Source organism: Nestor notabilis, unplaced genomic scaffold (assembly GCF_000696875.1).
Source record: "Nestor notabilis isolate BGI_N333 unplaced genomic scaffold, ASM69687v1 scaffold5043, whole genome shotgun sequence".
In the NCBI taxonomy this organism is placed as follows: Eukaryota; Metazoa; Chordata; class Aves; order Psittaciformes; family Psittacidae; genus Nestor; species Nestor notabilis.
In genome coordinates this window covers 31233-55659 of record NW_009922275.1, presented here as the reverse complement: position 1 = coordinate 55659, position 24427 = coordinate 31233, and the positions used below count along the sequence as shown (strand labels likewise).

At 42.1% G+C, this 24427-nt stretch overlaps 1 protein-coding gene across 2 annotated transcripts in view; it reads left to right on the top strand.

Moving 5' to 3' along the window:
• The window catches only part of MAP2 (microtubule-associated protein 2), a 70486-nt gene that overhangs the window by 17106 nt on the left and 28953 nt on the right, over nt 1–24427 (top strand). For both annotated transcript variants that reach the window (XM_010011531.1, XM_010011532.1), the window contains exons 2-3: nt 2361–2474; nt 4621–4698. In XM_010011531.1, the coding sequence (XP_010009833.1) occupies nt 2361–2474; nt 4621–4698 (192 nt within the window). The remainder of the gene's footprint in view (nt 1–2360; nt 2475–4620; nt 4699–24427) is intronic.

The window sequence follows — 24427 nt, the reverse complement described above, 5'->3', positions numbered from 1 at the left end:
GTGTGCCAGCTGCATGGGCTGGCATCACAAGCCACCATCTGCCCCCAAATGAGGTATAGGCCCCTGAAGAGCAGCTGGGAAGATTGATGGGCTTTAAGTCAATATCCCTGTTCTTTGTCCATAGGACTAGTCACATGCATGACTTGATTCACGGGGTTATGGTGCTCAATTCGATCTACTTAAGCACAAAGTGGAGTTTCACCTCATAGCAGGGGCATGTTGTTGAATAGAGGGACAGAGAACTACAGCTGCCATTCACAGTCTCCTGCTAATACAGGCTTCTATGTCATATGTAGCCTCTTTCGTAAACGTATCGAGCTCCATCTCAAAACCAGCTGAGTTGTTTCCTGCAATGTAGAAGACTGCCAGAACTTCACACCCCTGGCAGCAGGAAAGCAGCATCTTCAGCTTTCTAGTCTACATTTATCCTTAGCAAATTTATACTTATGGATTCTTGGGCTAGCAGTTTTTCAAATCAGCTTTTTGTTGTTGCTGTTCCTTGGTAGTTATTCTGACATATTCATCCGTCTACTCTTGATATTGGCCGCAGCCACTAACACTATGGCAGTCCTTGCTTTCCTGGCGACCAGTCAGGAGGGAAGTGAATTGTAAGATATAAATACCAACAGTTATGACAGTTCTTTGCCAGTGGATGAGGTTTTTTTAATATCTCATTACATATCTCATTTGTGCAAAAGAAAGATTAACCTATCATTTTGTTTTCAGACAAACATGATTCTGAAAGTCAAGTAACACAAATCTACGCTTTTTGGGAGGAAAAAGATCAGCTTTTCTAAAGGACAAATGCAGAGGAGTAACTTTACATTAGAAGTGCAAAGCAATTAGTACAAAGAGTACTAATTATGAGAAGAAATCATCATTACAAATCTAATAGACAGCATCCCCTATTAGGGTGGTTGCTGTAAAGTTACATGTAGGGCATTGATTTAAATATACTTCCCCTTCCCAGCTGGTCCTTGCCTGAAGGATGCAGTAATGGGTGAGCAGAGAGCTTTTATTTGTGCCCTCAGGATGATGATTGATGGGGGCTCGGCGAGTGTCTCCTGACAGGAGGAGGGAGTGTTGCTGTCTGCCATTAGAACCCTCAGTCTCCACACGACGGGTGCAGCAGCACTCCAGTTCTTGCTCTGTTCTGAGGTGTGTGTTCGGCCAGACAGCCTGTTGCCTTTCCCAGGGCTCAGCTCTGTGCTGGGTCCCAGCACCCTGCACTCAAAACAACTGTCAGCCAGCACCCAGAAATAGCTGGAGTATGAAGAGGGTTATTTCCACTGAGTTTGGCTATGAGAGGCAGGAATATGTTGATTAATGAGTAAGGGAGAGTGGGCTAATGCACAGGTAAGAAAACAAAACCCTTGTTCTTTGAATTCTTTTGTAGATGGTTCTGTTGGACCAACCCTTAAGTCCTTGATTTGCTGGATCAAAGGTTCCTGAACTGAAACCTCTGGTGGTTTCCACAAATGGCTGTGTACCTGATGACATTTCACTGCACCTTTGAGTGGGTCTAGAGTTGAGACACCATTTCTCAGTTTGGAAGTATTAACTCCAGAGTGGTCCCATCCTCAGCCCCTGTGGAGCATGCAACACATTGAGGGCAGTGGGAAGAGCAAAGCATGAGTCCTGTGGCACCCAGGTCAAGCATGCAGGGCCTGAGAGCCCATCCCACCAAGCTAACGTTATCCTTTGCAATCCCTCTGCATGATATTCAGACCTACTATTTAAATAAAGCTTTGTGTTGCAGTCTTAAAAGGGGTGAGGAGGACAAAGTACACATTTTAATCATACAGAAATATTATTCAACCCTTCTTTTTCAAGTCCCTTATCTTAATAGATGTCTGTTGGGGAAGTGCCTTTAATTCATACTAACTGTGTACTGATGAGGAGAAAATATGATTTAAAGTACATGTAAGAATGCAGCTAACTCCATATATTAAATGTCAAGAAATCCCACTACTCAGCTGGCCATTCCACTCCTGTTTGCAAAACAGTACCTGCAAAAACCAATTCTAGACATTTAATAAATGATCATCTTAAAACTTTGCAGTTGCTGCACATTGTACCTAATGGAAAGAACATTTAATAATGATGCTCTGTGCATCTTACTGTAAAGGCTGGGGTCCTGTTTTTTACAAATACTCAGCATTTTCCACTGAGGTCTTTGGAATACCTGGTCCTTCTATTCTATTTTTAATTATTTGCTTATATGTCAGAAAAAAAGATTACCTTTTAAAAATGGATTAAGCCAGTCTGCATTTTATACTGTTTAAGCTAATCCTTATACTTTTAACACTGTCTCATGACAATACTTTCCTTTGTTTTTTCTGACCTTGCTGCTGCCACAGAAGAAGTGTCTGCGAGGATAGTACAAGTAGTAACAGCTGAAGCTGTAGCAGTTCTGAAAGGAGAACAGGAAAAAGAAGCCCAGCACAAAGACCAGCCTGGACCACTACCTTTAGGTAAAAGGAGACAAAGGATGTTCAAAGTATCCTCGTGTCTGCAAATGTTCTACGTATGTATATTAAAGAGTTATAGCACCTACGCATAGGTTATAGTCATGGGTAAACTGCAGCACCACTGGATAAATTCCGGAACCATGTAACGACAGCGGTATCCTTGTTGCCTCCGTTCTTCACATCCTTCTGACTGTCTCATTCACTGTTTGCTCTAACAGCAGTTCTCCACCTGGTTTATGACTCCCAAGTGGCAGAGCTGTGGATAGAACTGGCGGTAGTGGTTTGGTCATCACGTTTGTTGGGACCCAGCAGCACTTGGAGCTGGGCAGGGTGAAGGGAGATTGTGGGGGGAAGGAGTTATACATGGTAGAAGCAAATGCCAGTGATCCACACTGGGAATGGTACCACTGCACTGGTCCATTGTGTGCCCCCATCCTCCTGCTGGCTCCTTTGTGAAATGTCTCTCTGAAATATCCATTGATGGATGGATAGATAAATACAAAAAAGTAAGTATACAGCCATTTGTACCTACAGTGCCTCCTCCCTGCCAGAAAACTTCCACAGTAGCTCAAAATGCGTACACCAAAGGCCAGAGAAAAGCTATGCTCCATCCTCAGGTAGGTCAGGTCTTGGCAAGTCTTGCAAGCCTCCCCCAGGATAAGTTGTGCTGAGTGCATGTACGTTGTGATCGAATCAAAATAATGCCTTGTGTTATTTTCCCCACAGGCACTGTGCTTTGTTTAGTACAGTGGCTGGACCCTGCTTGGGAGTGAATTAAAGTCAACAAGTAACCTAGAATAGTTGTTGGCCATTTGGTTCCCAGGGTTTCTTGCTTCACCGAACTAATTCTGAACTGCAGCAGGGAGGTGTGTTGCTTGGTAATTCCCATCTTTACAGAGACACAATTTTATTTGCAAGACCCCAGTTCTGCAAAGCACTTCATACACATGTAAGCACAGATTGCTTGGCTGGGGCCTGGCTGAGGTACAATGGATATTCAGTTCCATCTGGTTCAAGGTACTGTAAGAAGCACATCTTCAGTTAGCAACTGTTGGTGTTCCTGTGGTCAGTGACTCTTAAATAAATGCAAGTAGGATCGCATTGTGATGAAGATATAAATACTCTGTCCCTGCACAGCACATCTTAACAACAAGTCACAAACGAGTCACTTCCAAAATACACTGAGATCAATAGAAGGAGGCCTGGCAAATTCTGCTGGGGCTTTGAAACTCGCCGTTCTATGCTTGGGAAGAAGTCCTGATTCTCAGACTGAGTGAGATCTGCCTGTTGAGAGGTGCTGTTATAAGACAGATCTGTCAAAACAGATTTGTTACTTTCGGTTGTTTGGTTGTTTCTTTGTTTAAAAAACATTGGTTAAGCCCCAGTAGTGGATCTGGTTTCAAACAGAAACAAATTCTCAGCGTGGTTGGTATGAAATCAGATGCGGAGGTTATGCCGAGTTCACTTAAGAAGCAATTTATTGAGGATTTCATTGTACTTGAATTGAAATAATTGAAAAAACATCATCTGTTTTCAGCATCTGATCTCATGATAGGGAACGAGCCTAAAACCCAGTCTGAGTACATCTAAGATTTCACTGCACCTTGCTCAGCTGAATCACTATTATGTCATGGCTGACACAAGCTCCCTATGCTAATGTCTCTTGTATATAGACAAGCAGTATTCTGTGATTAACATTGAACTCAATAGAAGGAAAAGAGAAAAAAAAGACTTGCAGAATGTTTTTGTTCATGTACTGCAGGTAAACTGAAGAGATGGGATGCCAAGTTCTGACAGTCAGCGGGAGTTTATAATATCTCTCATGCTCAGATGCTTTCTTGTTGTTGCCTTGGGTGACTGAAGGTTTTCTAAGTGTCAGTACTAATTTAAAAGATTATTTTGTACTTGTGTTTTGTATTGTACTTTGTGGCCATAATTTTGAAAAGCATTCATACCATCTGAAAGAAAATATAATCCCTTCATTATCACTTTAAAAATCCATGTATTCTGAAAGGGTCTATTTGAAAATCCACTAAGCACAAGTCCCTGTTGGGTAATTTTCTCAGCTGGGCAGAACAGGCTGGCTTGTGTCAAGCATCAGTCTCCCTGGAATTAATTGCTGTGTCTCATTTTCACTGTTTGGTTCTAGCAGTCGAGGAGTCAGCCAACCTGCCTCCTTCCCCACCTCCATCGCCAGCTTCCGAAAAGACTGGAGCTCTGGAGGAAGGTAAGGGTCTCCTGGACGTTGCAGTGCACAGCTGTCAGCAGAGGCATGAGACATGAATCTAAAGGGGGAATCAAAAAGTGGAGATCCTTTCTGCACCTTCATGTGAAAAGATAAGGCATTCTCCAGCAGTAATTCTCCATCTGCAAACCAACTGCAATGCATGGATGAGGTAGACACATATGCACAGAGGTAACTGACAGGATGTGTTAAGCACATCCATATTAAAGAAAAAAATATGGTGATGCTCACCTTTTTATCTGTTATATGCATATGAGCCAAGATGTGTGCTGTCCCAGTGTGGTCACCAGAAAGGTGATTCAGTGTGGGTCACCTTCCTTTTCTTAGTATTTGTTTGGTTGCCCTTTTTTTTTTTTAGCTTTGTTTTTTGGAATCTTAGCGCATGGAAAGCAAGGAGATGGAAAGCAAGGAGATTCAGAGTTGAATCATGTCTTTGGTCTTCAATCTGTAATTCATGCTTCAATGCCTGTGTGTATTGGGGGTTCTGTACACAGAACTCTGTACACAGAGTGCAGGAGTCAAATTCTAGTCTCACAAAGCATTTTTTTACTCAGCTCTGCACAACAGATGTTCAGTTTCAGTAGCCCATGGTCACTGAATTTTCCTCCTGCTAAGGTCCCCTCTAGCAAAGAACTTAAGCATTGGCTTAATCTTAAGCAGAGGCCTAAATCCCAGTGAACTTGTCACAGTGGTCAGCCTGTGTGTGAGAGCTTTGTTCAGGAGCAGACTGCTGCCTCAAGGCCACCAGGACAAGGAGACAGCAATATGTTAAAGCTGAGCTGTATCATGTGGGTGAGAGGGAAGGATTTGGGTTCAGAATCTCCAGGGGACTGTCAGTTGAACTCTGCCATGTCAATAGCAGTTTTGTGTGTCCATTTATTTTCTTCTCTGATTTTTTTTAGCGTTTTTTTCTTTCTTTTTTGTTACATAAGTGCATGAAAATAATTTCTTATCATCTGCTTGAACAAACTTCATTGATATTTTAACACAGAGCCTCTGTACATGTTGCAAGTGAATGGCTGCTGTTTCATGTGCTAACAGGCTGACTCGCAGTTTATCAGGACACTGCAATTAGGCAGGTTCCATCCTGCAGTCATTTGTGAGCTAATGCAATTACAGGCTGTGTTAACAACAACGTTTGTCAGTCCACTGTACTGGAAACCTGGAAATCCCTACTGGATGTGGTTAGTAACCAATCTAAAGACTTTGCTTCATTGATTGGTTTGGTTGGTTGGTTGGGTTTTTTTTTTTACAAAACCTGTCTGCCCATTGTGTGTTTGAACAAATAGTACAAGATATCCTGGACTCATCACCCCAAGGTAATGGCAATCAAAACTACTAGCTGAAAAGGAAGCTAGTGGAGCATTAGCAAAGGCTTTTAAATTGTTACCAGAGTTTTACCACTACTTTAAATATATAGTTCACATGACTAGTTCAGCGTGTGCTGTTTGATTTTTCAGATCACGGTATAGGACTTGTTCTTCTGCTTCAGGCCAGTGTCAAGGTTCTTCCATTACCCGTAAGAGGATTAGCTTTGCAGACTGTTCTATTTATAATAGACTGACTTTCTATTCACAGTGTTATTTGCACGTATTTCAGGATTTTATAAAGTACTCATATTGATTAATTGACTGGAGGTTGTAGATTGCCCCCTAAGCAATTGGAAACCATTCTGCTAGTTGTATTAACACTAGAAGGTGGCAAAGCAGTATACAGCTCGAGGTTATTATGAACTACTGAACTGTGCTGTTCCCAGCTGTGCATATGACTCAGCAAGTCACTTAACATTGTTGTTTCTCTCTCTTTCCTTGCATGTAGAATTGAGTTAATATAATAGCACTTTCTTACCTACCCCACAGGGGTCGGTGCAAGGACTGAAAGGTCAGTGTTTGGTAGACGTTTTGATGATTTACACAATACCACAGTTCTTAAAAACATTCAAATAATTTCTTTTAATGTTAGTTGAAGGAGACTTTTCCATGATAGCGTTTTGATTCAACTCTTCAGTTTGCAAAGCAGATTGCCTGTATAAATCCTAAAAGTGTAGGTTTGGAAGGGAAGTATTGTTAGAAATGATGTGCTGAGTCATTAATGCACTCTACTGGAAGCTTCTTGTTTATGTCCAGCTCTGAAACTGGACCTCACAGTAGAGCTGGTTGATGAACAGAAGGCACTTATAGAAATAATTTTGCCAGAAGTACATTATGTTGCTTTTTCCCAAAATATCAGTGTTGTCAATTCAGTGTAGTTAATGGTAGTAGAAATCTTGTGTTCTGCTCTGTGTTAGAAGATGCGGTCCTTATTTTCTGTGGTCAACTTGATCTTTTGCTGACTTGAGTGAGCCAGACCTGTCATTTTTATTCAGGCAAAGCTCCCAGTCAGAAGAGTTTGCCTCAGTAGGGTTTGACCCATTTTTACTGTACTTGTTTAAAGCTTCAGTTCCCTATACCATCTGGCTATCCATCCTCATGCACCTTTACATTGTCTGTCTGTCTTTCTGCTCAGTGGAATACAATTTATCAATTTAACCCAATTCTAGAGTTGTTGAACAAAAAGAGGTGAGCACTTGGGGTGTGTATCTACCTCAGAGCTCTTTTTTCCCCTTCTCTTAGAACGTTTTCCTAATGCACTTGTCAGTGTGTGTTGCATTGCTTTGAATATGAAAGAGACTTCCTTCAGTCAGAGTAGGAAGGAAATCACTGTTGTAGACATGACAAAGGTGGATGTGGCCAGCCATGCAGCAAACACAAATTAAAAGAAAAAAAAAAGGGTAGCAAAGACAGGGAGGTTTGTGGGTCAAGTGTATTTCATGAGAGAAAGGAGTTGGTGGATGTAGGTTTCCTTCATTTGGCTGCAGAAAAACATTCAAATGAGCCTGTCCCTTTTGCCTGCTGCAGAAGGTAAGATAACTAATTTGTCTTATTGGAATGATTTCATTTATTTCAATAACAGTACCAGAATTGTGCTTGGGAAATGCAGTTTTCCCTACCACCGTCTAATCCTTATATCAGTTGTATCTGGTCATGCAGGGCTGATGTGATATTCTCTTGCCAGCTTGGCTTTTCTTTTGTGCTCTGCGCCTTTTGACAATGGTCAACACCATCTTCATGTAAAAATGTTTCTTAATGTTACAAGCTAGAAGGATGCCTTTGATGGACTGACTTCCATTTTGAAATGGGCATTTCAGATTAGGCTTTATATACCAAGTGAGAGTATTTTGCAAACTGAAAGGAACTGAGTGTCCTATAAAAATCATCTATTTACAGTGAAAATTATGTCTTGAAAGCCATTTACGAAAGATACCTGGAAGCTAAAGCAGAATTAGCCTTTGTGAGAAGTGATTTTAATCTTGAACTTCAGAATACATTGGGGATTTTTCCCATGCTTCAAGATGAAAAGGAACTATTAGGAGGGACTAAAATAACAAAGAAAGGATTTTTCTCGTTGCTGAAATAAAAGCATATCCTCCTTTTAAGACATCATTATCCTGTTAATGAAATGATCTGCAGTGGTTTTGAAAATATCTTTATTAAAAGTGATAAAAGACCAGTGTAAATCTGTAATAGCCACAGACATAACAGCCCCAAGCAATACTAGACATTGCACTCCTAATGACTTTTGGACCATTGCAACAATATGTATAAGCATTTTTACTGTTGTCAGTTTCTGTCGTTTTCAGGAGCAGAGGGAGGGCCTCTATTTTCTTGCCTATGAACTATTCAGAGCCTATAAAGAAGGAATTTTCAGTCTTGTTTGCCCTAGTATAGAGAAGTCCTGGGGTTTCATCTTTACTCTTGTTGTTGCATTTTACTTCTGAATGCCCCCTGGATAAATATGACCCACAGCTGGAAGGAGAACTTCCCCTTTTGCACACCCTGGTTCTCCGTGTTCTGCTTCTGACCATATCAACCTCCTGTTCTTTTCTTCACAATGTGCCAGTTCCAACAGAAGGGGTGGCAAGTGCTTTCCACTCTTGTCTGCGGTAACACGTGGACTAGAGTGAAAGCACCCTGCAAAGAAACAGGAGTTGTCTTTTTAAATCTTCTTGGGTTTAGGAGGGAGTTGATTCCTGGTCTCTTGCACCAGGATGTGTCCTCACTCCCTGTGACCAGCCTTTTGCAAACTGCAAGCCTCTCAAATCTGTCACTGAATTTTGCAGAAGCTTTTGTGGATGAGAAATCCATGGGTTCTGCACTGCAAGTGGGTCAAGATGCTTCCCTGTAGCCTTGCTGCTGGGTCTTAAGCATTAAGGAAAGGTGAGAAGCTCAGGTACAGACCTGTGTTCAGCATTTCCTACTGCAGTGCTCTGCAAAGCTTCCTGCTTGGCAGAAGCAGGTCGCTGGCTTCTCTTTCCACACCTACCTCTTTTAAGCATGCATAAACCCCTGAATCTGGGGTTTGGATTCTGCTGCAAGTGTGAAGCAACTAAACTATCAGTGCTTCGGGCACTTTTTGTGCCCTGAAAGAGTGAGCGAGGACGATTCTCTTAAGCTAAGTTGCATGGGTGGTATTTGTGTCTGTGCATGGGTGCACATAACATACCTTCAGTCCTGGCCTGCCTCAGAGCTGTCACAGAATCTTAAACATGGATAATCTTTCTTTTACAGCACTGTGATACGTATTTGAGCTACTGATATTGCCATCGACTGATAAATAATTTTCCTTCCTTTTTGTGTGGGTGATTGAGCCTGAATGGGTTGGTACCATGGCATTCTTTTCTCAGGCAAAATACATGTCATTTCATTACAGGACACTTGTTGCCATAGAAAGCAGAGGGTGCTTTTTTTTGAAGACACAGATGTTGTCTTGTCATAGTGTGTGTCATGGTTTAAGCGTGTGCCATAGAAAGAAACTTAAAACTTACTGTTATTTGCCAGGAAGAAACTTAGGGCTCTTATAGGTGGAATTGGTTTGGTTAAAAGTTGTTTTCCAAGACTTGGGTAATGGTAGTTACAGCAGCATTCATAAGCCAACTTGTTTTCAGATCACACACAGAGATCTGGTTAATATCTGTTATGCTGCCTGTGTTAAAGCCTTGCTTCTTGACTCAGTGTTTTGGATCTGAGAGGAAAGTTTTGGAGGCTCTGGGGAAAATTTAAGTTGTTACTGCCTGGAGAAAAGCCAGAGACACTGGGCATGGACTTGTTCTTGAAGGCAGTAGGAAATCCAAAGGGATAGCTGCAGCTGCTAAAGGCACCCCATGAATGTAGTGTTCATCAAACTGTTAGTTGTCATACACAGAGAATGGGCTTCAACGTATTTTCTTTAGCACTAGATGTTTAGTTTTCCATTGCTTTATTCATGGTGAGAGGGCTCTCAAGTCTCACCTTCGGGTCTGTATGGATCGGGTAATGGGCCAGGCATTTTTATTGGGCGCTATTATTTTCCTTTGTCTTGCAAAATCCTGCCCAAGCTCCCCCTCCCTGCAGCTGTCAGTAGCTGGTGTGGTCCTGAGATGCTTATGTGATTATCTGCAATGCTGCAGTGATGGGTGAATAAAGCTGTCATTCCAAAGCATTGGCAAGCACTGAGGTGGGAGCTAGTTCACCCACAGAAACAGGACATGACAGCGTAAAATATAGGACTAACAGAGATTGTTGTGAGCAGCTTTATGTGATCTTCATCAGGAAAATAGGCAGCTAGCTATATGGGGAAGGGGGTTTTTAGTTGTTTATATGTTATTTATAGGGAAAAGAAGAAAGTGATGAATTTTGAAATAGACGCAATGAGAAACAAAACCACCATTAAGCAAAGTGGAAGGTAGTTTGCATTTTCATTAAGCAACTTTTTAACATTTATACTTTCAAGTACTTTTACCTGATGACTATGAGTGGTACAACTGTATTGGGGTAGAATCATAGAATCACAGACTGGTTTGGGTTGGAAGGGACCTTAAAGCTCTTCAGTTCCAACCCCCTGCCATGGGCAGGGACACCTTCCACTAGAGCAGGTTGCTCCAAGCCCCTGTGTCCAACCTGGCCTTGAACACTGCCAGGGATGGGGCAGCCACAGCTTCTCTGGGCACCCTGTGCCAGCACCTCAGCACCCTCACAGGGAAGAACTTCTGCCTAAGAGCTCATCTCTATCTCCCCTCTATCAGTTTAAAGCCACCCCCCTTGTCCTGTCACTACAGGCCCTTGTATACTTCAGAGGTTTTTAATACAGTCAGTTAGGTGTATAGGTACCTATGCATGGCAGTGCAAGTTGTAAGATGTGGTTTGTGTGCAGTAAGTGTTCCTTTAAACAACGAGTATATGATTTTGAAATTCACTTGTTCTGAGGGTTGGTTTCCCACATCCACAAGCACTATAGGAAAGGCCTCATACACGGCTCCTGTGTTAAAATGCACAGCAGCCTCATTCCTCAATCCTGCGTTAACCTGGCTGATTTCATCCACCCAACAGTATGACATAGTGGCTGGTGTTGCTTGTGCATGTGTCCATCCTGTCTGGTCTTTTCTTTGTCTATCTGTCCTGCAGTCTTTGTCTGTGTGTCTGTTTTAGATGAAGGGGCAGAGGATAAGGTGGGACTGCTGCACCACTGCCCAGGCGGTGGGCCTGCTGCCAGCAGGGAGCAGGGTAAACGCCTGGCCCCCTCCATTTCAGTGTCTCTGCCTGATGATGAGCCCTGCAATTCAGATGAGGAGTACTATGAACACCCTTTGTTCAGCTCGGAGTGGACTGGCTCTAGTATACATCCCAGTGCCACAGTGAAGAGCACAGAGGTCTTGTTGGGCTATGATGAAGGTGAACTGAGCATGGTCCCATTTTGTTCCTCTTCCCCTCTATCCGCCTGCCATCCATTCCATTACATATGTGCCTGTGATTGCTGCGTTCTGGGCAGGGAAACCTGGTTGTGCCTTCTCACGTGGAAGTGCTGCCCCTCTAGAGTGTCTCCATGTGAAAGAGCAGCTAATTAAAAGAAGTGTAAACTAATGTGTTCTTTGTGCCAGAAAATTACTGCAAAATAGGCAAAAGATTGTTACTGGAGGTGAGACAGTTGTTAACACTGGGGGAAAAGCCCCATGTCTGCACCAAAGATAGCAGTGGAAGGTCTTTACTTCTCTGGTAGGCAAAGGAAGCCAATTTTATCCCAGTATACACAGGTGACTTCAGGCAGTACCGGGTCATGTTTGATCTCCTGTTGTTTTGTGGATACACCCAGTTAACATTTTCTCAGCTGAATGCAAACAGGGGAAAAAGAATAATTCACTGTTTCTGTGTTTCTGTACCCCCTTTTTCTGTGGCCTGAGCACATCAGTAAGTATTATTCTATCAATGAACATAAAAGTGACATAGCTTCCGAGAAATCAAGCGAGAATGTATTTTGGTGACTTACAGGAATGCTGAATTCATCAAGGCAAAATAGACCATGTTTGATCTTGCAGCATTTGACTAACTCAATCTTGAAGTTAAAACCAATACTGAATCCTTAAGAGGTTTGTGTCTCAGGAAGATCAGGTGTATACCTGAGGTTGCTCACTGGGTCATTTCATCAAAACCAGATTTGTTCAGAGTTAACAGGATAATATAGCTTAATACTGCAACAGACCCAGAAAGAGATCAATGCTAATGACTGAAGATTGTTAATGTCAGCATGTCTGCCTGAAGCTAGGGGAGGCAGCAAATCACAGGAGTGGCTGGGTGCCCATAGCTGTACTTGCAGCACTCCTGGATTAGTTAGTTCTCGGTCAGCTTCCTTTTCAGTCATATGCATCTACCTCTGGTGAAAGTGCAAGATCTCAGAACATCTATGAGCAACAGAGAAAAATAAAAACCAGGAAATAAGCTGGATCATCAGTGAAAAGATGGGCATTATGAAACAGCCCTCCTCTCTTGCTGCTTGTAAGCTAGGAGCCTGTTTGGCATTAAGGAGTCTGCTGTGTAAATGCAGTCTCTAGTATTCCTTCGTTAAGTCAGGGACAACTTTCTACTGTGGTGAGTAATTAGTTTTAATCATGGCGTAGTGTGTGAAGCATCTCAGGAAATGAAGGTGTATAGATCAAATCACTCAGAGTTAAAATGAGAGGCTTTCCTTACAATTGTTTAACTTATAAACCTTAATAAAATCAGAAAAAGAAAAGTAAAGCAAGTTATTCAAATCAGGGCCTCTTGTAGTTGGATACCTCCTGTTCTGCCAGGCTGCCTCTACAATCTGCCCATGCATAAATACCCCTGTAACGTTCTGGTGTCAGTCCAGTTCTGATTCTGAATCTTCAGGCTTCTGTTCATTTCATGTAGAGCGTCTAACCTGAATTACATTTTTATATGTTGTTAATAATGTATTGTACTTTACATAGTAATATTTTCTCAGCCTCAGACAGTGTCTGTGTTCCCTAAATCAGTTTTTAAAGGCCAGAACTGAAGTGTATGGTTGATGGTCTGGTTTTCACCAGGCCAATCTCAGGAGAAAAATCAAGCCCTGGTAAAAAGAGTCTATTTTAATACCAAGAGGCTGGATACAGCCACTTCCAGCTTCAAACCACTTTGTTCTAAGTCTGATTCAGCAAAGTCCTTAATCATTAAACATAAAACTCAGGGAGGTCATCAGGTTGACTGCAGCGTGGCTGCTGGTCAGCTGTTCAAGGATTTTGCTGAATCAAAGTTTTCACACTTAATCCTGACTTCTTATAGTAAAGGATACCAACAGATCACATAGTATTCTGTCTGAGAAGCAATGGCAGGAGTACTGTCCAGAATGGAGACTTTTCTAATCATTCTTCTGACATAGCATGAGTAAAGACTGGTGTTGATACTACTCTAAATTCAGATGAACAAGTAGCTGTAATGCACTCATGGGTTTCTTTGACTTAATTGGTGACAAGGAGCCTGGGGACTGGTGGGGAAACAGGAAAGGAAATTAAGAGTCTTGGTGTTAAAACTAATATTTCACACACAGAGCTCAGATGTGAGGCAGCTGAGGGGTGTAATTGTTTATAAACCTGCTCAGTGTAGGGACTTCTGGCTGAATTCTTGTGAAACTATTAGCTGTCAGCTATGCACAAGGCTTATTGAGACTATGGAAGTGGCTTAATGTTTTACTAAATCTAAGATTCATGTGACTAGCTGGCATTTAGCAGTCTGTATTGCCAAGGTCAGTTGAAAATTAATGCCTTATACCTTCCTCCACCTCCGTTGAATGTCTTGTACTGGATTGAACAGCACATTTAACAGAAAAATACCAGTGTACTTTGAGCTCATTGATGCGTTGGTGTTGTCAGAGCCATCCATCATTCAATATCATCTCCATTTACAATGACTATTTGACCCACAGTCATCTCTGGGAGACGTATACCTGTAAAACACTTTCAGCTCTCATTTTTCAGCATAATCGTGTTTCTTTGGGGGAGACAGGTTTCTGGTTTGGCTTCTTCCTTAAGGAAAATTCAGTTCCACGAGGACTAAAATGGCTGGATACTAGCTGTCCTTTGACACACTTGCATCCAAAATATTCAGAGCTGAAAGTGTTATGTAAAAGCAGTCCTGTTGAGCTGTGTGCTTGGTGTTTACTGTTAGTGTTGATGTCGCCTCCTTTTTCCATGCTCAAGAAGAAGAACCAGTAAAGAGTCTGATGGCTGTGGAAGCGAAACCTGCTGCTCTTCCAGGGAAGCAACTGGGGAAAGAGCACGGGCCCACTGAGCCTTTGGACCAGACAAAGGGCCTCTGTGAGGGTCAGTCGGATTCTGGTTTGGAGGCCAAAGTGTGTCATGAAGACAAAGTGCCAAGTGTGGCATCCAGCAGGGAGAGTGTAACCGTTGTGGTGGAAACACCCCTGAAAGACACATCCCCTTCCTTGGCTGAGGAAGGTGTGTCCTCCTTAGTTTTGCATGTGTTTGCTGCCAGTGAATCCTTCAGCTTTCTCCAGTGCTTTCCAAGGCTGCTTCATTTCCTGTTCTTCCCATTTATGACTGCTCTTGTTATTATGCTTGAAGAGTGTGTAGCAGATAATATGACTGCATAGGTGCTGTATGACAACATGGTTTCCCACCACTGCGGCTGATTCCTGATTTTTTACTTTGCCATGACAAAATACGCTTTGCAGCTAAGCTGATTCCTCTGCCTAAGCCTTTTTCCCCCATCTCAGATGTGTTTGCCAGTCACATTGCTAATCTATGTATATTTTTTTTTTCTTTTTGGTGCAGAGATTCATCTGCTTTTCTTTCAAAAAGTACATCTATTGACTTTGACTATGACATAAAGAGGCTTAAACTGTAGAAATGTTTTCATTTGCAGTGTGCAGGTTTTTTGTTTGGTTTTGGGTTTTTGTGTGTGCGTGCTTCAGTGCGTTCTGGTTTAGCTTCCCTAAAGCTATTGCTTTTTATGTCATATCCTTGCCATTCATTGCAGCCCACCCTTCCTCTCCTCAGTCATTGCCAGAACTCTGATTTTTTGTGTCTTACCTTATCACAAATTTTTAACCCTGCTGGAATGACCTTCTTTGGCAAAACCTCCATCACTTCCACTGAGATGTTTGCCTTCATCATGAAGCAGTGCAATAGACTGGGTGCATAGGTTGAAGTTCTGATCTGCTCACTCAGCAAAATATTTACTGCAGTCAACTTTCAGTATGTAAGAACTAGGCTATAAGGTTTTCTTTTTAATGGTATTTCTCTGCAGCCAGTGCAACAGGGTGTAAAGACACACTGTGTGCAGTAGTAATGTACCTATTCACTACTTGGCTAAGAAATGCTGCATTTGGGAGGCTGGTGTTCTGGCTGGCCCAGCTAAAGAATATTAAATTCCCTTGGCACTGAGAATATGTTTCGATGCCATTGGTATTGTTCATTTGCATTACAGTAAGAGGCACATTAGGATATATTAAGAAAGACAGTATCTAGCTATTTAATTCCTGTGAAACAAGACTGACATGGGCTCAATGGCCATGTTTTTATATTCTGTAGGGCTGTCAAGTAAGTCACCAAATGTAAAAACATAATGGAGCAAAATTACTTTAGTTGCAGACCTCTGGTTTTTCTACCTGTAGAGTTTCGAATGGCAATTGCCATTTTGACTAAATGCTAATGTATGGAAATATTTAAAGAATGACCAATGGTTTGGTATTAATTAATATAAGAAATTCTGATTCATCAGAGCAAAAGGGTGGCTCTGCAAACTTGAAATCAGAGACGAGGAGATTCAGCGTCAGCCCAACGCTGCTTGTAATAAGCTTTGGAAAACCTCTCATAAAACTTTTTTTACAGATCACTGCAGAAAGTTCTGCCACATTCTGCAGTATCTCTCTTCATATTTTCCATGATAGGAACATTTCTGTAGGACAGAAATCATTATTTTCCATAGGACAAGCTATTAACAATAACAGAGCGTGTATAAAAAAACCCCAAGAACTAGGTGTTACTCCCTAAAAATATAATGGCAGACCATAAGGATAGCATTTTTACTTTCAAATTGATTTAATTAGGGCCTGATGCACAGCCATTGAAACATGGCATGTATTCTTTGACTTCAGCTAGCGCTGAAGATGGCTGTCCATTTTGAAGATCAGACCTCCAGGATCTGGGACTATTAATAGCTCTATTGCTGATTTACACATACAGGTTTCATGACAGCAGTGAGATTTTTGTCATTTGCCAAAAAGTGAATGTCAAAAATCAGTAGAACTAAAACCCCAGCCTCTTCTGACACTTGTAAACCCTTTTGTATGCAGTATTTCTTTAGCTTAGGCTGCATGTAGAAGAAAAATATAAAAAGGATATAGAAATGTGTAACTGTATGTTTTAAATGTCAGCATCACACAAAGATGCTATTCATTGGACTTAATCTTGCAGACTTGACTATCGCAAATCTAACATAAACTACAGAGTCCATCAAAGCATACCAAGGAAGTGAGGATTACTTGTGGTTTTGCTGTTGTGTACAAACCATGAAGATGAAGAATTCACATGAAATCATCTCATTTCAGTGGTCACATATTTATATGTGTTCAGCTCACATTTTCACTATGAAACCTCATATATTGAAAGGAAACTAGGATTTTACACTTTAAAGCAGATTTCTAGGTGGATGGCCTTGCTGCATGTTTGCATCTTTCTCCCTCTCCCTTCCATCATTCATACCAAGATGTTGTTTGTTGTAAGCCACATGACTGCCTGCCTTTAAGTGCTTTAAATAATCTTGTTATAAAACCCAAACAAACTACTTAAGATTTACTTGCAGCCACGAAGATGGAATTCCGTGTCCAGGAGGGCGCACGCCCTTTCACAGCAGAACCATTAGACACAAAGCAACATGAATCTGGGAAAGACAGTAAGACTGGTGAGCAACCTAAACACGATGCCTTAGTTCCACAGCCAGCAAAAACAGAGGCTATAGATAAAAAGGATTCACAGAGCAAAGACAACGAAAAAATGCCTTCACCTCTATCAGAACAGATCTTGGAAACCGATTCACAAAAGAAAGTGGAAGCCAGTTTTGCAGAACCTGGTGCCAAGCTTCCTGCTTCTCAAGAACAAAAGCACTTGGCATTTGAACTGCCTAGAGGGAGCAAAACAGAAGAAAGGACTGCAGATGTGCCCTCACCATCCACCCAAGCTATGTCTATGACATTTAAAGACGATCTTAAAGATGTCCGAGATTTTGCCATCAGCCATGGTGAAAGTTCTCTATTGCTATCAGAACACAAGGCAGAAGTAGCCAAAAGTGAATTTCCTTCAGGCCCATCTCCTGCTGTCCCCCAGGAGCTTCCACTCAAAGACAGTTCCAAAACAAAACAAGAACCCCCAGAGCAACTGTTTGCCAAAGATCTCGCTAAAGACAGGATACTAGCTCTGCAAGAAGTCTCAGCAGTAACTGTAGACGGCCTGAAAACACCAAGCACCCAGAAAATCCTTGCATGGGGGGAGGAAAAGGACATGACCAAGGATGAGAGTGATGAGGAAGAAAGGTATGACTTCTATGATAAAGGGGAGGCTCAAACATTAGATGGTGGTAAATTGAGCACAGAACCTGAAGTTAAGGCACTTTTCCTAGACAAAGCAGACTTTCAAAAGGATGGTGAAGTTAAAAAGTCACCTGATATTCTCACAGCAGAAAAAGAAATGGACCAAAGTGGACTCCTAGCAACAGTAGACATGAAAAAGGAGTTGCAGCCAAGCACACAGGTACCCTCAACCAAGTTAGGCCATGAACTGACCCTTGAGAAAACAGTAGAGCACCCTGATACCACTCAGATATCCAGAATAACAGAGAAAGCCCCTGATGCACCAAGTTTAACCGCTGACAAGACTCCTACTGTGGAAGCTTCTCAAGAGAAAGACGTTAAAAAAGATAAGACAAGTGTTTCAGCTCCTCAAACGAAAGAAGAGGAGGATCGATCGGGAATGTCGAAGTATTTTGAAACCTCCGCTCTGAAAGAGGAAGCCTTCAAAGCAGATGCTCTGAAACAACGCAGTGATTACTATGAGCTAAGTGACACTAAAGAGAGTGTTTATGAACCTTATCAGACAGATCATCTAATACCTGAAGACAAAGAAGAAGAGGAGGAAGAATTGCAGACAGAATTGGATCAGCAGCAGAGTGTGCCTGCTCGTGAAATAGGGTACAGTACCCTGGCTCAGAGCTTTACACCAGACAAGTCAGAAGAACCAAGTTCCCCAACAGAAAGAATGTTCACTATTGACCCCAAAGTCTATGGGGATAAGAGAGAACTCCACAGTAAAAATAAAGATGACCTAACTCTGAGCAGGAGCCTGGGACTTGGGGGCAGATCTGCAATTGAACAGAGAAGTATGTCTATTAACTTGCCCATGTCCTGCCTGGATTCAATAGCTTTAGGATTTAGCTTTGGTCGTGCACATGATCTTTCTCCCCTCGCTTCAGATATTCTAACTAATACTAGTGGCAGTATGGATGAAGGTGATGACTACTTGCCAGCAACCACACCAGCACTGGAGAAGGCCCCCTGCTTCCCTATTGATAGTAGAGAGGAAGATGAGCATATTGAAGAAGAAAAAGCAATGGCAGAAGAAAAAGTCCAGCCTGAGACTGTAGCCGAATCACCTTTCCTGGCCAAAGATTATTACAAAAATGGGGCTGTCCTGGCTCCTGACCTGCCTGAAATGTTAGACTTAGCAGGGACACGGTCTAGATTAGCCTCCGTGAGTGCAGATGCTGAGGTGGCACAGAAGAAATCGGTTCCTTCTGACACTATTGTGGAAGACACCAGCACAGCCCTGCCCCCTGTGACAGATGAAAACCACGTAACTCTCAAAGCTGAAAGTCAGCTAGAAGACTTGGGCTACTGTGTTTTCAATAAGTACACAGTCCCACTCCCTTCTCCAGTTCAGGACAGTGAGAATTTAACGAGTGAAACCTGCCCCTTTTATGAAGGCACAGATGAGAAACTGAGACGTGGCCTAGCTCCTGACCTGTCTTTGATAGAAGTGAAGCTGGCAGCAGCTGAAAAATCCAAAGAATTCCTCAGTGAAAAAGACTTAGGTCAGCATGCCACTGGTGAGTCTGTTCTAGTGAGGGACTTTGAGCAGGAGAAAAGAGAGAAGCTGGATACTGTGCCAGAAAAAAATGAAGATCATCTTGACTCTAAAGAGGTCTGTCCCATTAAAGGTGCAGAGCCAGAGAAGACCAGACCTGAGGCAATCTTAGAAATGAAAGAGGAAAGTGTGGCTGATAAAGTTCGTGTAACTGATGATACCATGTATGACAGAATATCAGCTCTGGAGACAGCAGTAGAAAAAGATGCTGTTTCTTTGTCGATGGAGAAGGAAGAAAAGACTCTTAGTGTTGTTCCTGAGTTAGCTGAGGTAGAAGCTCCAATTAAACCAGATTACAATGCTATAAAGCATGATATGGAAGTGGCTGCAATGAGAGCTGATCAAGAATATCAGAGTCAGTTAGAAGCCAAGATGAGCGAGGTTGTTTCTTTCCCTTCAGGGAAGGACAAAGCCTCTGTTAAAAGAGCAGAGCCTGAACCCAAAGATGCTCAACAGAAAGATCAGACCGTCTTGTCCAGAGAAGCAAAGGATGCAGATGTACTTTCCAAGATCGAGCTTAGTTACATGAAGGACAGCACCAAACTGTCAGAAACAGAAATTAAAGAAAAAGTAACTAAGCCCGATCTGGTACATCAAGAGGCAGTTGATAAAGAAGAATCTTATGAATCGAGTGGAGAGCATGACCAAGGACAAGAAAGTTTGAATGGAGAATCCTTGAAACCAGAGGATATCAAAGCAGAACCTGCAAAATGTCCTGTGTCTGGTGAAGAGCTGCCTGCACAGTTACCAGCAAAGGAGCCTTCTGTGGAGCTCCTTCCAAAAGCTGAGCCTCTCCAGGAAGAGCCTGCTGAGATTCAGATGGAGAGCATACCACAGCCTACAGAAGGAACTGAAAAAACTCCTGATACAGCTGTGAAACCTATGGAAGTCCAAAATCTGCTGCCATGTGAAGTGACAGCTGGGGCCTCAAAAGCAGAAGAACATGAGGAAGAAGAGGTAGAAGTAGGGCAAGAAGAAAACAAAGAGGATAAACAGCATCTCATAACAGAAATGCCCCCAAAAATAGACTTTGGGAAACCTTCTACTGAAGAAATGCTAGCCAAGGGTAGCCCAGAAGCATTGCCTGAACTGAAAGGCATTATCGAATCAGTGGTGACAGTAGAGGATGACTTTATCACAGTGGTGCAGACAACAGTTGATGAGGGTGAATCTGCTTCTCACAGCGTGCGTTTTGCTGCTACTCAGCAGGAGGACATTGAAACAGGGGACTCCCAGGCTGAAGAGGAGCTGGACGTTGAGGAAATGGCTGACATTCAAGTTGAGCCCAAGGAGGGCTCCCCAGAAGCTCCTGCTTCACCCCAGAGAGAAGAAATCCTACTCACTGACTACAAGACAGAGACGTGTGATGATTACAAAGATGAAACAACAATCGATGACTCCGTCATGGACACAGACAGTCTCTGGGCAGATACTCAAGGTGTGCATTATACTTTCTGTTTTGTCTGTTACATATTTTTGCTTTCAAATCATAATGATTAAAAAGCAAAATTATTATAGTTATAATAGTAATCTCAGCATGTTTCAGAAAAATGGTAAAATAGTCTGCCTTTTATTAATGTCTACTCTGTCTTCAACTATTTTTCCCTGCTCCACCTCAGTACTGTTAACATTTGTTACTAATCTTTTGTTTGTTGTTATAATTTCCTCTGATCCTACAGATGATGATAGGAGCATCATGACTGAACAGTTAGAGACTGTTCCTAAAGAGGAGAAGGCAGAGAGAGAATTGCGAAGATCATCTCTCGATAAGCATAAAAAAGAGAAACCTTTTAAAACTGGGAGAGGCAGGATTTCTACTCCTGAAAGGAAAATAGCTAAAAAGGAACCTAGCACACTCTCCAGAGATGAAGTGAGAAGGAAAAAAGGTTCATTTAACACTCCCTATTACAATATATATTTTTTTATTTATTTACTTTTTTACTGTTGTACAGTACTATCTGGTTACTCTGTTGTAGATGATGTGCACCGTAACCGTATGAGCGGTGGTGCTTTCTCATTAAACAGTGTACACTCTGAAAAGCCATGTGCAAGGCTCACTGCTCCACCGGCCCCACTGCACTGTAGGCTTCCCTATTGACCACTGGGTGACACACCTGAGGTTGATGCACCAGTGGTCCCCCTCTTCCCACTTATGCTTTGTTCACCCCAGTAGAAGCGATGCGTTGGGTTGGAGTGGTGGAGCAGTGGGCCTGCCACTTGATGTATTGTCATATGAAACTTGTTTGCTGGGTTTTTTTCCTGATTCTATGTTTTTGTGTTTTTTTGTCCATAGCAGTGTATAAGAAAGCTGAACTTGCTAAAAAAACTGAAGTTCAGACCCACTCTCCTTCCAGGAAAATCATTTTAAAACCTGCTATCAAATATACTAGACCAACTCATCTCTCCTGTGTTAAACGGAAGCAGACAGGTGACTGCGTTCTGTTCAGTTATGCAATGTGGCTGGCAAACATAGACACTTTTGTTTTTGTAACTCTCATGGCTGTAGCAGTTTCTCTACTTCTTTATTTCATCCTCCAAGAATATCAATCTTCACAAATAGTATTGCTTTTTTTCATGGTTTGTATCATTTTACTTCTTTCTTTCCTGGTTTTGCTTTATTTCTTTAATGGAGGCCATGATCATGTATGCTTGTCATTGCTTGGACCTCCAAGTGCTGTGGTTGTAACTTGGCATCGTGCTTATAGTGTGGTGGTGTAGGAATCCCTACTCATCATTTTGTTTTTTTTTTTTTCTTCTTTTTTTTTTAAATTATGCTTTCTTCTTTTTTTTTTTTCTGGTGGGAAAATGTTGACAGCTTCAACCATGGGATGCATTACCATTACTTTGCTTTTTTACTCTCATGCATAATAAGAAGTGTTTCAGACTTATATTTTGTTGATTGATGTTATCTATATTGACACTTCCCAATCTGTCACTGATGTTTCTGCTGTACAGTCAAAATCCACAGGGGGAATCCAGCCACACGCAGCGTGAAGCTGAGAGAGAAGAAATCTGGGCTCACACTACGAATGCATTCCAAGCAAAAATCTTAATATTTGGTAGAGGAAGATGAAAGGATGAAACAAATGATTCCTGTTCCATCTTGATAGGTTTATCGTTATTTAGCAGACCAAAAAGAACACTTTCGTCATTTTCGTCATATTATTCGTTGTTACTGTGAGTTCAGGGTGGAAAGATGAACATCTTGACATCTGTGGTGATCTTAAAACAAAGAAACTGCTAAAAGAGGACAGGTTTTCTGTCATGTAACACAGCTGCATTTTGCAGTGGGGTGGTTCATGAGTGTAACCAGGGCTACTAAGAGAAGAACCATGCACAGCAATGTAGAACTACATCGGCCTCTTCTCATGGCTTAGAAATGAAGAACAGGATTTATTACCCATCCTATAGTTACACAGTGCAGTACCAAAAGCGTTCTTCCTAAGAATTCACTCCCACTTAGTTTTGCACCAATGAATCCCTCCTGTTCCAAATTCTCAAGATAGTTATGCGAGGGCACCTTTAATGTCGTGCCTGAACTGTAGGAAGTGTGTATTGTCTCCTGGTTGTATTTCATTAGGAAAACAGAACTAAATATTCAGTCCCATTGCCTTGCTCCTCTGGGGGAATCTGGTCCTTTTACTTCTTCCCGTTTCCTCATGAGAAATGGAGCCAGGGAAGGAAAGGCTGATCTAGGTCCCTCTGTGCTGCTGTGATGACTTCTCCTCAGTTTACAGTCTTTAGGCTGTCCTAACTTGCACCTGGACCAGAACCATCCAGGAGAGAGGAATTTTTGAAAAGGATAAGAACAACTCCTCTAGCTCCCTTTTACAGTTTGCTGAAGCACAGCTTGATCAGCTCAGAAGTTATGACCTATAATTCACGTATTCTTTCAAAACACCCAAGGGGCTCAGTAAGCAGTGGAAATGGACGGGGGGAAACCATTGACTCTATAGTGTTCTCACCTTTGCCTGCCCTTCTACAGCCATGTGGTCAGTGCTGTCTTGCCCTCAAATACTCTACCACTAACTCCTCTGAAGTCTTTTGGCCCATAGTGTCCCACAGAGGCCTGAGTCGCACCAATAGACTTGCATAAGGAATCTGCCTGGTGCCTTAAATGTGTGCTGCCTGGCAACTGTCAGAGCTGCTTCTCTCTCGCTCCAATACATAGTGCAGCAGATATTTTAGTCAAAATGAAGAATGGAATACAAAAATGAACTCCTGGTACATTTAAATCCTGAGATGGAGAGCAACCAAAAAGCGATGGATGCAGATTGATCATAACATTTTCAGTAATGAGGGTTTAACTTTGAGGTTTGGGCTCTAAAGCAGAGAGCTTGAGCCACACCACAATGTGAACAAAAACATCTCTTAGAATGTTTCAGCAGCTCTTTGCAGGATCTGGAATTTTGAGGGACATTTCCTCTCTTCCATTTTTATGTAAAATATAGCACTGTTTCTTTAAGCCAGTTTGAAGTGCCACTGTGTCCTATTTGGAATGGTCTTGTCAACTTTAGTGATACCTGGCCACTGGACACCCACCAGAAGTCTCTGAGCAATGTAGTCTATATAATTTTTGATTTTATTGCAGTCAGTTAAAACCTCCATGTTGCATTTACTGTGACTTTAAAATGGAACATATAAGTGCCTATAAAAAATGTTAATATTTGCTCCTATTATCTACACAGTGGCCAGGGAAATGACATCTTTCCCATTTCCTCTCAACACCAGAAAAAATTCCTATGTCATTGGTGAGCACTGGCAAATACTGGTAACTTACAGTGCCACATTCACAAAGGAGGGACTGCTTTTCAAGACACTCACTCATGCCATTTGAAAAAGAAACTGCATGGCCAACTCTGAGGAAAGGGTTGTAAGGTCTTTGCCTTGGCTGGTGTAGGTCCATGAATGAAACCCCAGTCTGATTGGTGTTTTGTTAGTGGCTGTGAGATGCCACTGCAGTTGTGCCATCAGAGGGGTGTTCACAGTGGCAAGACCCAGACAATTACCTGGCTATAAGCAGGAGTCGCTATGTGATATACTTCTGTTCTTTGTCTTCAATTCGGGGGTCACCCCCTGAGGTAAAACACGTTTGTTGTGTATTTAAACTGGCAGCAGAGCCTGTAGAGATTTTTTTGTTCTGGTGGAGAAGTTGTGATGCTTTGAGGTAAGTCCACACAAGCAGCACAGCTAATGTTTCCACTT